Source organism: Papio anubis, chromosome 7 (assembly GCF_008728515.1).
Source record: "Papio anubis isolate 15944 chromosome 7, Panubis1.0, whole genome shotgun sequence".
Lineage (NCBI taxonomy): Eukaryota > Metazoa > Chordata > Mammalia > Primates > Cercopithecidae > Papio > Papio anubis.
Window position 1 is genome coordinate 117,546,987 of NC_044982.1, and position 17,865 is coordinate 117,564,851.

The following is a 17,865-nucleotide window of genomic DNA, read 5'->3' on the forward strand; positions in this document are numbered from 1 at the left end:
AAATACCTGCTCACAGATTTACACAATTCCCCTAGTCTATCTAATCTTTCTCCATTAGGCTTGAGAGATCAATTTTTTAATAATAACGATAGCTGCCATTCATTGAGCATATTCTTGTACCAAACACTTTATGGAAATCATCTCCTTAATCTTCACTACGACTCTATGATATTGACAAGACCCTCTCATTTTAAAGATAAAGAGAATGATGCTTAGGGAACTTACTTGTTGCCTGCCTAAGCAAGAAGCAGAGATTCAAGCTCAGGCCTGTGTGTTTCAAAGCTCATGGATTTTCTCCCACTATACATAAGACATCAACACTATTCAAGGGTTTATGATATGCGTTTGTAGTTTAGTGGTTACTCCTAGATTCAGATAATGTTAAGGTTGGAACATACTTAGGAAGTCACTTAATTTTAGTGACTTCTAGTAGAACCTAAGAAATATAAGAACATACCCACACGGAGAAAAGAAATGATATAATTACATGGAAAATTGCACATGTATTATATACAACTATATTTATAATACAAATGGAAAGTACATCTTTACAAGCTTCCACAGAACATTTACAAAAATGACTTGGAATGCCTTCTTCTAATATCTGCCTACAAAACCCCTAAGCATTCTTCAATCCCATTTCAAATGCTACTTTCTCCATAAGCTGTTCCTGATCTCACAAAAGGGTGTGATATGTTTATCAGAGTAATTTATATTTTAGCTCTCACTAACCTATTTGTTGTTTCCTGTCTTTAGAGGGCAGATCGGGTGTCACCTCTTTATTAATTCCATAGCTCTCAGCACAAAACTTGACACAAAAAGTAGCACTCAATGCATGGTTGCTGAATTTAATTCAGAATTGTTTATTTTGCCTTGGTGCAATGTAGGAACATGAAAAATATTGTAGTCAGGCAGAATTCAATACATTCTAATATAAACCACTCTGTCTTTTACATCAATTACTCATTTTGTCCCTTAAATATGCCTCGGTTGAAATTCCAGCATTCTTTCTTTTGGTTCATATTAACTTTCTAAGCTAAAGTAAATAAATTTATTGAATATGCTGAATCAGCAAATAAGGTTTTTTAAGTAAAAAAATTTTATTTTTAAAGGAGAAATGCCTAATTGAGTATGCATGTCAAAAGTACGGTATAAGAAAACAGGGAGGAAAAAAGATACTCATTGTAGCATTAGTTTTTAGACTAAATAATATTTCCATTTATTAAATATGTGACTTTCTCTTAAGGTATTCAATAGTTTCTTGGCAATAAATTTTCTCAAGAAGTAACAATAAAATTTTGTCTGAGCCTCTCACGGTATTCCAATCACAATCACTTTTTTCTAATGTAGCTGAGCTGCTTTATAACACTGGCTACACAAAATTGTGAGAGTGAGTTAAAGTAAGGAACTAAAGGCCATCCTTTGCATTTGAATAGATCTTTACAGTTTGCAAAGCACTTCCATGAACATTATCTTATTAATGTTCCTTATATATCATTGCAATATTCTTCTTCTTCCCATTTTATAGGTAGAGAAGCAGAGGTCTAGAAAAATTACTTGCCCAATAAACACTTGTTGCAAAAAAAAGGAGGAAAAGAAGGATAAAAATGTGCCTTATGTAGGGTCAAGATGGCAGACTGAGCAAAGGTATTCGTTTTCCTCTTTCCTTTGCAAAATTCCATTAAAATCACAGAAAACACACACAAGTTGTAACAACAACTATAAAACAAGAAAGGATATGATTAGCAGATAAAACATTCTGAAGAATTTCTGGATATTAGAAAGTTTATGTTGGCAAGAAACCACAGCAGAAGAAACCACCAAAACAGACTATTGCAGAGATGAAAAAATTCTAAACTCAGAAACCACAGGTACAATGAGCAAAAGCTAGAGTGGCCACTAACATCAAGGAAAGGACTGCCTGAAGAATGCTGAGGTCAGCCATGCCCCACCCCTCCACCGGTCAACAAAGATGCTGGTGGGAGGTTTCAACATGTCTTCTTTGAATACTGACAGAAGAGGCAGACATATATTAGAAAAGACACAGAAGACTTGAACAACCTAATCTACAACCTTGATTTAATAGAAATATAAAAGTCTCTGAACCAATTATCAAGAATGTTCATCAAAACAAACATTTTTCTCAAGCACACTTGGCCTGTTTACAGAGGCTGTTCACATGCTAAGCCATAAAGCAAGTCTCAACAAATCTCAGAAAATCAGCATCGCACATACCACATTCTCTGACCACAACACAATCAAGTTAGAAATTAATTTCGAATTTAAAAAAACACCAAACCCTCCATACTTAAAAATATAATTAAATAATGCTTGGGTCAGAGAAAATATCATAATGATGATTTAAAAAAATATTTAAAACTGAGGCCAGGGGCAGTCGCTCATGCCTGTAATCCCAGCACTTTGGGAGGCCAAGGTGGGAGGACTGCTTGAGCCCAGGAGTTCAAGATCAGCTTGGTCAACATAGAAAGACCCCATCTCTACAAAAAATTTTCAAAAATTAGTCAGACATGGTGGCATGTATCTGTGGTCCCAGCTACTGGGGAAGCTGAGGTGGAAGGATCACTTCAGCCCAGGAGGTTGAGGCTGCATGAGCTGTGATCCTGCCACTGCCATCCAGCCTGGGCAACAGATTAAGACTCTGTCTCAAAACAAAACAAAAAACCCTAAAACTGAATAATAGTAAAAATACTGTATATCAAAACTTAAGAGATGCAACATAAGTAATACTACAAGAAAAAATTGCCATCTTTAACACTTACATTAGAACAGATTAAAGGCTAAAAATAAATGAGCTGAACACACACACACACACACACAAATATATATGTATTTTTTTTTTTTTTCTGAGACAGAGTCTCATTCTGTCACCCAGGCTGGAGTGCAATGGTTCAGTTGCAGCTTGGTGCAACCTCCACCTGCTGGGTTCAAGCAATTCCCCTGCTTCAGGCTCCCAAGAAGCTGGGACTATAGGTGCCAGCCACCATGCCTGGTTAATTTTTATATTTTTAGTAGAGATGGTGTTTTGCCATGTTGGCCAGTCTGGTCTTGAACTCCTGACTTCAAGTGATCTGCCTGCCTCGACCTTTCCAAGTGCTAGGATTACATGCGTGAGCCATGCATGCGGCCCACATATATTTTAAAAGTTACTACAGTTAAAGAAAAAATGATGACATGAATAAACCCGAGGAAAGTAGAAAGAAAAATAAAAGCAGAATTGAATGGAAGATAACAAAGCTCCAATGCAGAGGAACAACAATGCCAAAAGTTGATTTTTTTATGAAGATTAGTAAAATTTACAGTATTCTGGAAAGAATGGTTAATAAAATAAAAGGCACAATTGAACAATATTAGGAAAGAAAAAAGGACTCTGCAGCATCTGGAGATCTGCAGATGCTGTAGATAATTAGTAGATATAATGAACATATTTATGTTAATAAACTGGAAAACGTAGATGAAATGGACAAATTCCTAGACATATTTAACTTTTAAACATTTTCCAAGAATAAATAGAAAGCCTTAATGCTCCTATAATGATTAAATAAAAATAATCAGTGGTTTAAAATGTCCTTACAGGGGGGGAAAACACATCAGGCTTAGCCAATTTTTTTAGGTGACTTTCTAGGAATAAATTATAATAATTTTATATTATAGAAAATCCTCCAGACATTAGAAAACAAGGCGGTACTTCCGAAATGAATTTATAAGACTGGTATAGCCTTATAACAAAACAGGAAAGTACAGCATAAGAAAGAAAAATTTACAGGCACTCTCAAATATAGATTTGGAAATATAGAACCCTCTTAAAAACAGTCATGCTATAAAATTAATTTAATAAAAATAGAAATATATCATAACCAAGTTGGATTTATCCCTGGAATGCAAGGATAGTTTACCATTATAAAATTTGTTTCTGTAATTTATCACACTGACAGATTAAAAAAGTAAAACCAAATGATCATCTTAATAGAGAAAATGTGTTAGATAAAATTTAACACATGTTCATGATTAAAAAATAAATCTCTTAGTACACTGGGAATAGAAGAGGGTTTATCAAGCTAACACAAGCATAAACTTACAGCAAACTTGATTTTTAATGGCAAAATGTCAGAAGTGTTCTCTTGAGCAAATCGGGAGCAAAATAGCACTGCCTCAACTCAACATTTTGCTGGAGGTTCTAGCCAGTGCAAAAGTTAAGAAATAAAAATTATAAAAATTGGAAAGTAAACTCAAAATGGCCATTAAAAAAGAAATTAGATATATAAGAATTTGGAAAAGGAAAAATGGCCATTATTCACAGATTACATAATTATGTACTAGAAATTACAAAAGTTCCTACATAAAATTGATTTAAATTAATAAGAGTTTAGAAAGCTTTTTTGATGTAAGATCAGTTGTACTTTTTTTTTTTTAAGACAGGGTCTTACTCTGCCACCCAGGCTGGAGTGAAGTGGTGTGATCATGGCTCACTGCAGCCTCAGCCTCTCTGTGTCTATGTAATCCTCCCACCCTAGCCTCTTCAGTAGCTGGGAATATAGGCACACATCACCATGCCTAGCTAACTTTTTTTCTGTTTTTCAATTATTATTTTTTTTGTAGAGATGGGTTTCACCCAGGGCTGGTCTCAAACTCCTGGGCTCAAATGATCTGCCTGCCTCGGTATCCCAAAGTGCTACTAGCATTACAAGCATGAGCCACCATGGCCAGATGATCATTTGGACTTCTAAGCATTAGCAACCAAAAGAAAAAATTAATTAGGAAAACATACACATAATTTATAATAAAAAATAACAAGGTACCTAGGATTAAATATAAAATAAAGATGTATAAGATTTTTGCACAGGAAATTGTAAAACTTTATTAGAAAATGTCAAAGAAGACTTAAATAAATGTAAAGCTTATATGCTATGTTCATGGATAGAATGGCTCAATATTAGAATGATTTTAGTGTTCTCATGTTAATCTATAGACTCAATACAATACTGATAAAAATTCTTAAAGGATTTTTCAAGGAAAACTGATGTGATAATTTCAAATTTCATAAGGAAGAACAAATGTCTAAGAATAACTAAGACACTCCCAAATAATGTGAACTGATTTGCCCTACACAGATTGAGATTTATTATAAGGCTGTAGTAATTAAGACAGCAGGTTACTTGTACAGACATAGAAATGTCCAATGGAGCAAATACAGATGCCAGAAAAAGATAAACATATATATGGAAACTTGGTACTGAAAAGAAATGGCCCTGGAAATTTGTTGAAAGGGAAAGACTATTCAATAAATGTTCCTGTAGTAACTCATTGCCAAAATGGGGAAAAAAGAAAATTAGATTCCCTTAATGAAAAATGAAATTAGATCTCTTATTTACCCTACACAGAAAATTTAATTCCAAGCATATAAAAACTTAACTGTGAAGTGCAAAACTTCAATAATTTTAGAAAGCAATATAGGAGAATGTCTATAACCTTGGGATCAATAATTTCCTAAACAGAAAAAGAGAGTGTTAACACAAAGAAATAAAACGGATACATTCAAATACACTAAAATCAAGGACTTCTGTTTAGCTAAAGACACTTTACAAGTCATAAGGTGGAGAAAATATTACATGGAATAAAAAGCAGAGGGTTCATATTCAAAATACACAAAAGACTCTTAAATCAGTAGTGAAAAAGCAAATAACTAAATTTAAAACCAGAAAATAAATACAAACAGGCATTTCACAGAAGAAGAAACGTGAATGATATGTATACACATAAACATTATACTATATCAATAGTTAATGATCAGAGAAATGTCCATTAGCATACACTGATATCATTTTATATCTTATATATAAGTAAAAATTAACCTGTCTGATAATACCTAATACTGGAAAGGAGATGAATCATTGAGAACTTTTACACTCTACAAGTGGAAATGAACACTAATAAAACTGCTGTGGAAAGCAATCTGATATTAATTGTAGAATTAAACAAACATATTCTCCATGACCCACCAATTCAACTCCTAGGCATGCATCCTGAAGGAATCCTTGCAAAGATATATGAGGAGACATGTTACAAAGTGTTCATAGCAGCATTGTTTGTAATAGGAAAAACACCCTAGAAGGAACCCAAATATCTATCAACAGGTAAAAAGATTATATATTCATATTGTAGAATACTATCTAGCACTGAAAATGAATGAACCACTGCTACAAATATTACCACGTCAAATAAAAACATCAAGTTGAATAAAAAAAAAATCAAGATATCATGTTTACACAACTCAAAACCAAACAAGATCAAACAGTATGTTCTTTTTGGGCTTGTTTTTTTTTTTTTTTGAGATGGAGTCTCACTGTCACCCAGGCTGGAGTACAAAGTGGCACCATCTCAGCTCACTGCAACCTCCACCTCCTGGATTCAAGTGATTCTCCTGATTCAGCCTACTGAGTAGCTGGGACTACAGGCATGCAGCATCTTGCCCAACCAATTTTTGTATTCTTTTAGTAGAGATGGGGTTTTACCATGTTGGCCAGGTTGGTCTCGAACTCCTGATCTCAAGTGATCAACCCTTCAAACAAAAAAGTAAATGTTCACTTCCATTTCTCTTATTCAGTATTGTATTCTGGAAGTTCTAGCAAGCAGCCTTTCAAAGTGCTGGGATCACAGGCATCAGCCACTGCACCTGGCCCAAACAGTATATTCTATAGACACACATACACCTGTGATTATATTATAGATAAAAGCAATGAAGTGCAAACCATAAAATTCAGGATGGTTGTCTCTCGTGGAGAGAAGCAAGGAGGACATGAGTGGGGAGTAGTGTACAGTACTGGGAATTTTGATTGCTTTAGTTGTGTGGTGAGTTCATAGGTTTTTGCTTTATTATTCTACTTCATAATTGCTTATATATTACATATGTTCTCCTACACATATTCAGTATTATACCTTTTTAAGAAATAAAACAAATGTTTAAAAAAATACTCAAATACCATCACTCCACTAAAGAGCTGGACGGTATTACGATTGAGTTCAGCAAACCTTCAAAAAAAAAAAAAAAAAAAGGTAACTCCTTGGTTGTTTAAACTGTTTCAGAGGCTAGGTGTGGTGGCTCACACCTGTAATCTTAGTAGTCAAGGAGTCTGAGGTGGGAGGATCACTTGGGTCCAGGAGTTCAAGACCAGTCTGGGCAACACAGTAACACAGTGAGACCCTGTCTCTACACAAAGTAAAAAATTAGCCGGGCATGGTGGCGCATGCCTGTAGTCCCAGCATCTTGGAAGGCTGAGGCAGGAGGATTACTTGAGCCTGGGAGGTTGAGGCTGCAGTGAGATGTGATTGGGGCACTGCACTTCCAGCCTGGGTGACACAGTGAGATCCTGTCTCAAATAAAACAAAACAAAACAAAAAAAAACCAGGCCACGCGCGGTGGCTCACGCCTGTAATCTCAGCACTTTGGGAGACCGAGGTGGGCAGATCACGAGGTCAGGAGGTGGAGACAATCCTGGTTAACACAGTGAAACACATGTCTACTAAGAAATACAAAAAATACAAAAAAAAAAAAAAAATTAGCTGGGCATGGTGGCAGGTGCCTGTAGTCCCAGCTACTTGGGAGGCTGAGGCAGGAGAATGGCGTGAGGGTGACAGAGCGAGACTCTGTCTCAAAAACAAAACAAAACAAAACAAAACAAAACAAAACTGCTTCAAAGCACACAAAAAGATTAAAGATTTCTGAATTGATTTTACAAAACTATCAAAACCCTGGTCTAGCACAATAAAATATAGCCAAGAGCCAATACCACTTATTTAAAAAGAAGAAAAAATTTAAAATATTTATAAATCAAATACAGTAGTAAATTTAATGAAGAAATCATTATTAAGATAGTTAATTCCAAGAATGCAAAGACAGTCCAACATTAAGAAATTCATAATATATTCACTATGTAAGTAGATTAGTGGAAACAACTCATATGAGCATTTTGACAAACGCAAACAATAGTTGATAAAATTCAGCAATCACTCCTGATAAAAACTTAGAAATAAACTTGTAACTGGATAAAATGTATCTACCTGAACCTCTGATAGGTATCATACTTAGTGATGACATATTAGAAACATTCCCATTTAAGTCTGGAAGAGCGGGGCGCGGTGGCTCATCTCAGCACTTTGAGAGGTCGAGGCGGGTGGATCACCCGAGGTCAGGAGATCGAGACCAGCCTGGCCAACATGATGAAGCCCAGTCTCTACTGGAAATACAAAAATTAACTGGGTGTGGTGGCGCAAAACCTGTAATCCTAGCTACTTGGGAGGCTGACGCAGGAGAATTGCTTGAACCTGGGAGGTGGAGGTTGCAGTGAGCTGAGATTATGCCATTGCACTCCAGCCTGGGCAACAAGAGCAAAACTCCATCTCAAAAAAAAAAAAAAAAAAAAAAGGTCTAGTAGAAGACAGGATTGTTCACTTTCATTTATCTTATTCAGTACTGTATTCTGGAAGCTCTGGCAAATGCAGTTAGACATGAGGTAGAAACAAGCACAGGTATCAGAAAAGAAGGAAAAACTCTGCCATTGCAAGTCATAGGCACACACATACACATATGCCCATAAACCCACAGACACACACATAGGCACACACCCTCGTGTTTATAAATGTACAGGAATAGTTCTAGAAGGACAGATGCTAAATTGTTAACAATGGTTTCATCTGGGCAGGGAAGGAGGATAGGGGAGAGAATGAGGGTAAAGAGGAACCTTTAACTTTTACTCTCTGTATTTGTTTGCATGAATTTGTTTTTACAACAGTTTTTATAATATAAAAAAATTGTTAGGCTGGTGCGGTGGCCCATGCCTATACCAGCACTTTGGGAGGCCGAGGCGGGCGGATCACTTGAGGTCAGGAGTTGGAGACCAAAGTGAAACCCCATCTCTATTAAAAATACAAAAATTAGCCAGCATGGTGGCAGGCACCTGTAATCCCAGCTACTCAGGAGGCCGAAGCAGAAGAATCCTTGAACCTGGGAGGCAGAGGTTTCAGTGAGCTGAGATCGCACCACTACACTCCAACCTGCATGACAGGGTGAGACTCTGTCTCAACAACAACAACAACAACAACAACAACAACATTTAAATGAGAAAAGTCATATGGTGACTTTTCACCCAAGTGATTGACCCAAGGCTCAAACTTGAGTCTTGCATTAGCAAGTGAGTTCCACATAGCTGGTTTGCTATTTTAGATACCAGAAAAAGAAAGAAAGGCGAAGCCAGGGAGAATTGTGTACCACGAAATAGTCATTACGCTGACCCTTCATTTCTATTTGCCAAAAATAACACTCTAGGAACGAAGAGTGACAACTAGTATTTTAAATAAACGGTGTCACTGCTTACAAAGCAGTCCTACATGAATTATTTAATATGATTTACTCCTTAGGAAATAATTTCAATAATTTATGAAGAAGAAAATGTCCGGCAATGATGACCTAAATGACATGTCAAAAAAAGATAATCTTAAGACTGTAGATCTAGAATTTTGAGAACTTTCAAAGGCCCAGAGAAAAACTCCAGTTCTCAGGATCCAGCTGACTGACAAATTTCCTGCCACATCCCCTCACAATGATCTGAACTATGCATTGTTTCTTCTGTGATCTGAACTATGCATTGTTTCCAGAACATGCCATGTCCTTTTTTATTTCTGGGGCTCTATAGATGTTTTCCCTCTGCCTGGAATGCTCTCCCTCTTTCCCCTTACAATGCTTACCTATCCATCAGAAAAGAGTTAAGACTGCAGACCTGACTGCTCTCCTTGAAAAGATCTGCTTACAAGGCTGGCCCTAGGCTGGTGTCCGGTAACTTGGATTTGGGGAGGGTTCCCATCATTCCCAGAACTGATAAGGGTGGCGTGCTTGCTGTGCCTCTACTGTATAGACAATATGGTTTATGGTGAACACCTGCCTTCCCTGTGGGAGTCTGGAATTTTGTTAACTGGCAGGCAGAGGCTGTGTATGTGGTCAGCCCCAGTAAAGATGCTGGGCTCTGGGCCTCTAACAAGCTTCCTAGCTGGCAACATTTCCCATGTGTCGTCATAACCCATTGCTAGGGGAAGTAAGTGGGTCCTGTGTGCCTTCCTGGGAAAAAAAAAAAAAAAACCTTGGGAGCTTCTATCTCGTTTGCCCCAGACTTTACCCCATGAACCTTTTCCCTTTGTTGATTTTCTTCGTATACTTTCACTGTAATAAATCATAGCTGAGTGCCAATGTATGCTGAGTCACTGAATCACCGCAGATAATTGAATCATAGGGCTTGTCTTAAAGACCCCCAACACACAACCCTTCAAGCCTCAGTTCAAATATGTCATCATTTGTGGAATCTTTCTTTGCTTTCTTAGGTAACTTCCCATTGTTCTTGCAATTAATGAGAGATCCTTATTGCATGATCATTAACTGTTTGTATTCTGTGCCCCTTTTAGAGTATAAGCTCACCAAAGACAAAGATCTGGTCTTTTCACCTTTCTTTTTTCAGCACAGGGTTAATATACTTGCTCGCATTTGCAATGGTGATTGTAGTCGATAGCATGTTTTACACAATGGGAGCATTTTACACACATTCAATTTGTCTTTCTTACCTAAAAGCATATCCTGGTGGTCATTTCATTGCACATCTACAGCTACCTCATTCTTTCTGAACACCTGCACAGCATGCCTTATCACTAGGACAGTAGGATGGAAAGAGCCTAATTATGACAGGTGGCTCATAGAACATTTTACACACTCAGAGTAGACCTATATGATAAAAAGTCTTAGAAATGGAAAATCTGGGTCCAAAAGACATTTATTTATTTTTAACGTAAAAATTGTGATATAATTTACATACCAAAAAATTTGCTCTTTTAAAGGATATGGTTCAGTAGTTTTTAGGATAGTCACAAAATTGTGCAACCATCACCACTACCTAATTCCAAGATGCTTTCATCACCATGAAAAGAAACCTTGTCTGTACCCATTAGCAGCTAAGATATTTATTTTTTATTTTGATAGGTTTTGCCATATTGTACCATCAAAATTAAAGAACATCTATGCCTGTAATCCCCGCACTTTGGGAGGCCGAGACGGGCGGATCATGAGGTCAGGAGATCGAGACCATCCTGGCTAACACGGTGAAACCCCGTCTTGATTAAAAAATACAAAAACATCAGTCGGGCGTGGTGGTGGGTGCCTATAGTCCCAGATACTTGGGAGGCTGAGGCAGGAGAATGGCGTGAAACTGGGAGGCGGAGCTTGCAGTGAGCCGAGATCGTGCCACTGCACTCCAGCCTGGGTGACAGAGCGAGACTCCGTCTCAAAAATAAATAAATGAATAAAGAAAGAAAGAAAAGAACATCTTTTTGACCACACTTTGCAGAATTTATCACGTTATTCCAAATATGGAATGTAGTAGATTTCTAATTGCATCTCCCTCCCTGTCCCTACATATAACAATGTCTCGTTGGTCTTATCTGAGAAGGTAAGTGCAAGTTCAAGAAAGAAAATGCAAGCCTCCCATTCCCACCTCCCCTTCCCCGCCATTCTGCTGCATCCTGCAAAGAAGCTGCACATTGGCACACTCCCCACGCTGATAAATGCATCAAAAGTCCAGCTTGACTTTAAAAGTCCTTTACAGTCTTTTCAGGGATACATCCCGTCTGTATAAGTGTACATGGTGGCCACCCTAACCTTGACTAGGACAAAAGGATTCTCATGATCTCACTGTTCTGAGTTTAACGCTCTGGCAATGGGACAATTAAAGAAGGCACAGTTCTTTTCTGTGTCTGTTCTCCAACCCGTGCACTGACACCATACCAGGTTGTTCCGTCCTTGGACCACAGTCACCAGCGCTGACAGTGCCAGCCACAGGATGCCAAACAAGGCTTGCTTTGCATCACACCCCTCCTCTCACCACCTGCCAGGCTCTGCTTATCTGAAAGGACCTCACACCCTAGAAAACTGACTGTAAACTGCTTCCCAGAGTGTGCCGCTTGGCTTCCAGCTCCACATTGAGAACACAGCCCTTCAAGCACCCCCAGGTGTATGACGCTTTCTTACCCGTTCTTCCTTTCCTCATGTGTTTTTAGGCACGTCCAAAGGGAAGATAATTAAAACCTGCAAGAAAACCAGCTGGCAGAGAAAAGGAAAATCTTGGTGACTTAGGGACGACGCCACATGTTTATGGGTAAGTTTTGTAAGTAACACGACAATAAAAAAGAGGGTCTTATAAATAAATGCCACATTCTTCAAAGCTCTATCTAAACTACATTCTTTTTAAGGAAGAGGTGGGGGCTACTCATACTCATGCTCCTTCCTCATCACTTCATTTCCAAGAAGGAAAAAGGAATCCTAATCGTACAATTTCCTAGGAGCTCAGGCATTCTGGAGCCAACAGCACAGAAACACACACGCACTCACACATGCACGCACACTCACATGCACACACTAGGGGAAAGACGGAAAGCAAGAACGAAAAGAGGAAGAGGCCCAAGAGGATCTTTATTTAGCAAAGCAGAGTGGAACAAAGGGGCAGGAGGGCAGGCATCTCACTACCTTTGATCGGGTTTTCTGGCTATTCATGTTAAGCACACACACTTCTAACTCATAAGACAAAACCTCTGCCTTCTCGCAAACGCTGAACACTGTCTGAAAAGCACCAAGATTTGGGTGAGCCTGTATAATCCCTTTCAATTTTCATCTGCTTTGCTGATTGTCAGGTGAAGCAGAGCCGTTTGCCACTCTGCATGTGACACAAGGCTAGGGGCACACACATTCCAGCGTGGCCTTCCCCACGAGCCAGCTGTGTGCAGGTAACTAAAGCCTGCCCTTTGCTTGCTGTTAATAAGAATAATTGGCACGCCACTGAGGGGCTGCTGGAGCGCTGTGATTTGCTCAGTTCGGGGGTCTCCCCAGACCATATGTGCATGCAGCGGTGATAGAAATATTTTCCATATGAGCTCTCCTCTCGCCTGCTTAAGTGCTCCAGGCTGAGTGAGGCCAGCCCATTTGTCATTTACTCTACACACTAAAAAAATCAACAGGGAAATTGTGAACTTCAACTACAACTAGAGGGCAATGGTCTGCTTTCAGCTTCCAGCATCACTCACCCATTCAGTTTCTCCTGCTCCCATTCAAGGGCTCAATCACTCCACAGGCCCAGAGAATATCTACAGAGCAGAGGACATGAGTAACTAATAGGCAAAAAGCCTACAACAAATGACCCGTTGCTGCATGTCTCTGAGCTGCATGTCTGTTTTGAACAGAGCAACAAGCCTGCTGAAACCACAGCTAGCCTTGCAGCCCTGGGCTTGGGAGCACTCCCACTTCCACTCTTCTTAGACAAGGGAAAGTAATTACATTAGGCTTTCAGAGCCTGCTTGGTCCCTGACAAGGCTAACAAAAAGCAAAGCTGTGAAGTGGCCTCATGGCCTTTTTAGGAGATACACTTCACTTGGCTTTTCAAAGAGGGAGACGGATGCAGGAGAAAGGCTGTCCTTTCGTTACTCAGGCATCAGGGTAAGGAAGGAAAGGAGTGGATGAGGGAAATACGTTGCAGGCTTGTTCGCAGGTGAGGGTGGATACACCAAGGTGCTTCCCTCTCCAGGCTCAACGATCATCTACTCCAATCTCTTTGCCTGCATCAAAAACTACTCCGAGAGGTATCACTGATGTTAAAAAAAAACAAAAAACAAACAAAAAAAACTGTACCCAACAACCATATGAACTGAACCAATAATAATAAATCATCCTCATGAGCTTAGAACATGTCTCCCTGCTAAGGTACATCTGGGCATACTCCTAGCCCTGTTATATATCATCATCCCTTTTCAAACCTATGGTAGAAAGTTAAACACAGATTTTTCCAAGCACATCAAAGCAAAAAATAAAAATAAAAAATAATAATAAAAAAAAGAGAGAAGTGTTGCAAAAGCAGGGAAGAAAAGCAATTCCCCTAGCATGTACATTCTCTCTGCAGCACTAGAGAAAAATTCTCAAAAGGTAACAGTCCCTAACAAAATCTGACATGGCACATCTTTTTTTTTTTTTTTCTGCTACAGCAGGAGAAACGTGCGTGCTACAGGCATCTGTCACCAAGGCCAGAGCAGCTTCCCGGTGTGGCAACTGTACAGACAGCTTCAGAATGATATTTTAGAAATTATAAAATTCTTCAAGAAGAAAAGAAGTCTTCATATAAGAAAAGGCAAGAGAAGCCTACAAAAGTAATATAAAGCATTACTCTTTGCACCCCATAAAATTCCATTCCCTGATCCCTCTTGGTAGATAGAAGAGGAAATATAATGCTGAAAAAAAATACAACTTCTGACAAGATATTTTATTTGGCTTACCTCTCCCCCAGGTCTTGCTAACACTGCTGTTTGAACGTGGAGCAATGTTAATATCAGGTAGCTGACAAACATTATTACCCAAAGTTAGAACTACCCTAGAGGAGAACTCCGTCTGCCAAGTGCTAACAGCTAGCAGATGCACTTGTGTCTCGGGATTCCAGCCCCGGAGTTCCGCTAGGCACCGCGCTGGTTCCCTCGGCTCTCCCTCACTGTACTACCCGGCGCTTCGAGCTCAGCCTCTGTTCTGAAGAAAACTGGTAAGCTGATCTCTTCATGTAATAACTTCTCCCGGCTGGGGGAGGGGACAGGAGCCAGCTGGGAGCTGGGGGGCTGCCTTTAACAGAAAGCAGAAAGGGGAGGGACAGAAATGATCAATGTGGAGTTCTGCATCTGGTCTCATTCATGAAAAGGGTTCCAAGGTAAGTACTCCACATGCAGGGGGACAGCCCCTACCTCGTCAACTGAGGCAGGGAGGGGGCAGTGAATTGCAGCAGGATGAGCTCCAGGCTGGGAACGGGGAGAGCCAGGGCCTTCCTAGTCCAGGATCTGGAGCTGACAAGCTGTGTTTGCCTGGACAAGTTGCCAGCCCTCTCTGGCTGCAGTTTATTTTTCTCACTTGTACAAAGGTTGGGTGAATGATGTCTGAGTGCCCTTTTAGATCTGATTTGATGGTTGCAGAAATCTAGGCAGTTAAAAGCTGCATTATCAAGGGCAGCATCAATGGGGAAAGAAGTTACAAGGGTGATGTGTGTTTGTGCACCAATTGTATAGACACAAACTGTGGAAGCCATTATATCCCCCTCTTGCTGCATCCCTGGGTCACTATGCCTAACCAAGAGCTTGAGGAATTATTGCAGAAAATGTAAAAATAGGTGGTAAGATGGGAACAAGTGAATCCTAAGTGTCAGACAGTGCTGTCAGAGTACATTGAAATGCAGGATGGTTTTAAAGAAATAAGAGCTACCTCTGAGTAGACTCACATCGACCATCAAAGTGGGGCTTGGGAGCGTGGGGAGCAGGCTGGGAAAAGGGTCATCCTAAAGCCTACAGTGCACTTGAGATACACCTTACATGGTCACCTGTTATCCTGAAATAGCAGGGGTCATGGCTTAAAATGGATTAGAACCCATCAAGTATGTATTCTGCCCGGAATGGGCTCAAGGTGCTATTCTGAGGCTCTTGGTGGCCACAGAGGATAGGATGACTGCATGGTGCAGTGGAAACACCCTGAGGTCCTGGAATTAGGCAGGTGTGGGTTAAACTCCAGTTGTACTTCAAACTCTCGTGTGTGTCTCTGGGTGAGTATTTAACCCTGGTGAGCCCTAGTCTCCCCTCCTGTGAAACAGGGAAATGCCATCCAATGGTTATGATGAGTATCAATGAGCTCACCTAGGCACAAAATGTGGCATAGTTCCTGGCACACAATAAGTACTAAAGACACAGGCTTTCTCTTTGATCTGAAATAAGTATCAGCAGCCAGCCCCAGAAAGTAAATTAATAAACACTTGAAAAGCCTCAGGTTATGAGCATTTTCCTGCATTAATGAGGAAACTTTAAACCTAACTGCAGTTTGCAGCCATCTCAGAAACTTTATTATCACCAGTCACATGACCATTTACCAGTGGGGAGTTTTTTGGCGGGTGACTGGGAGGGAAGAACTTTCATTCCTTCTTCCAGGGCTATAAGAGAAAAACAGGTATAGTGAGGATAATATCTCCAGTTAAGGAAAGAAAGGAATGAATTTTTCCTCTTCCCCCTTCTTAGTCATTGTTACGGTTCAGCTTTGGGTCTGTTCTGCTCCCTAACTGAAGGGGAAAGTTATCTACTGAGTAACCTCACGAGAAATGCAGGAATTATTTAAGAAAGCCAAAGTTCTTGAAAGACCAGGAGTATTGTCTAGCCAGGGGTTGGGAAACCTTCTGTAAAAGGCCAGATGGTTTTAGGTTTTACAGACCATGTGGTCTCAGTAGTAACTACTCAACCCTGCCATTATAGCACAAAAGCAACCACAGACATGAACGGGTGTGGCTGTGTTCCAATAAAACTTTATTTGTAAAAACAGGCAGGCGGCCAGATTTGACAGCAGTTTGCCAGCCCCTGGTCTACAGACTTCTCAATCATCCTTCAATCCACTGCAATCTTTTGACCTCTCTGCTCTACTGCAAGGGCTCTGGAAAGGTCACCAATGGCCCCTGTGTCACAAAATTCAAAAGATAATCATTTAGCACTTATTTACTTCTCTGTCACCACGTCCTCCTTTTCTTTTAATATTGTGGTAACAAATAGACAACATAAATTTATCATGTTGACCATTACTAAGTATACAATTGAGTGGCATTAAGTATATTCACAGTGTTGTGCAGCCATCACCACTATTCATTTCTAGAACTTTTCCATTATCCCAAACAGAAACTCTGTATTCATTGAACACTACCTCTCCATTTCCCCTCCTCCAAGCCCCTGGCAACCTCTATGCTACTCTCTGTCTCCATGAGTTTTCCTGGTCTAGGTACTTCATATAAGTGGAATCATACACTACAGTATTTGTCCGTTTGTGTCTGACTTATTTCACATAGCATGTTCCCAAGGTTCATCCACTCTGTAACAGGTATCAAAATTTCATTCTTTTATAAGGTGAAACAATATTCCATTATATGGATATACCACATTTTGTTTATTCATCCATCTGGTAGAAACTTGGATTGTTTCTACCATTTGGCTGTTATGCATAATGCTGCTATGAACATGGGTGTACAAGTATCTATTTGAATCCCTGCTTTTAATTATTTTGGATATATATCTAGGAGTAGAATCACTGAATCATATGATAATTCTATGTTTAACTTTTTGAGAAGCTACCAAACTGTTCTCCATAGTGGCGGCACCATTTTACATTCTCACCAGCAATGCACGAAGGTTCAATTTCTCTACCTCCTGACAACACTTATTATTTTCCACTTTTTTGACAATAACCATCTTAATGGGTATGAAATGTATGTCCTCCTGTTTGAACCACTCTCTTCCCATAGCTTCCAGGGCTATGGCTCTAGATTTCCTTTGCCTCTAATTAGCCAACATTCGTTGAGCACTATGAGCCCAGTATTATTAAAATTATTTTAAAAACTTTTAAAATAGATTCATGTAACCATGATAACAGGCTTATTAAATAATTCGCTCCATGTCACACAACAGTAGGTGGCAGTTGGCATTCTGACCCTAAAAGCCTTTGTCCAGAGCTTGACTCTTAATGACAGCATTGCCTTGTCACCATTTCTCTGGACTCCTTGACACACCCTGGGCCTAGCTCCTAAATTCCTATATTCTAGGCCCTGTCTCCTCTCTATCTGTCCTTGTTGGGCCATCTTATCATTCCAGTGGCCCCAACCCTTTGCACATTCATGACTCTTTTTTTATTTTTATTTTTTGAGATGGAGTTTTGCTCTTGTTGCCCAGCTGGAGTGCAATGGTGCAATCTCAGCTCACAGCAACCTCCGCCTC

The 17,865-nt window shown here is 39.6% G+C and overlaps 1 protein-coding gene across 3 annotated transcripts in view; it reads right to left on the reverse strand.

The window, feature by feature from the left end:
• The window catches only part of THSD4 (thrombospondin type 1 domain containing 4), a 680,084-nt gene that overhangs the window by 220,067 nt on the left and 442,152 nt on the right, over window positions 1–17,865 (reverse strand). The window contains exon 1 of one of the 3 annotated variants that reach the window (XM_031668520.1): window positions 14,368–17,150. The exons of the other annotated variants lie outside the window; for them this stretch is intronic. Coding sequence (XP_031524380.1) covers window positions 14,368–14,439 — 72 coding nt within the window. The 5' untranslated portion in view covers window positions 14,440–17,150. Of the gene's footprint in view, window positions 1–14,367; window positions 17,151–17,865 lie in introns of those variants that run through there. 3 annotated transcript variants of the gene reach the window in all.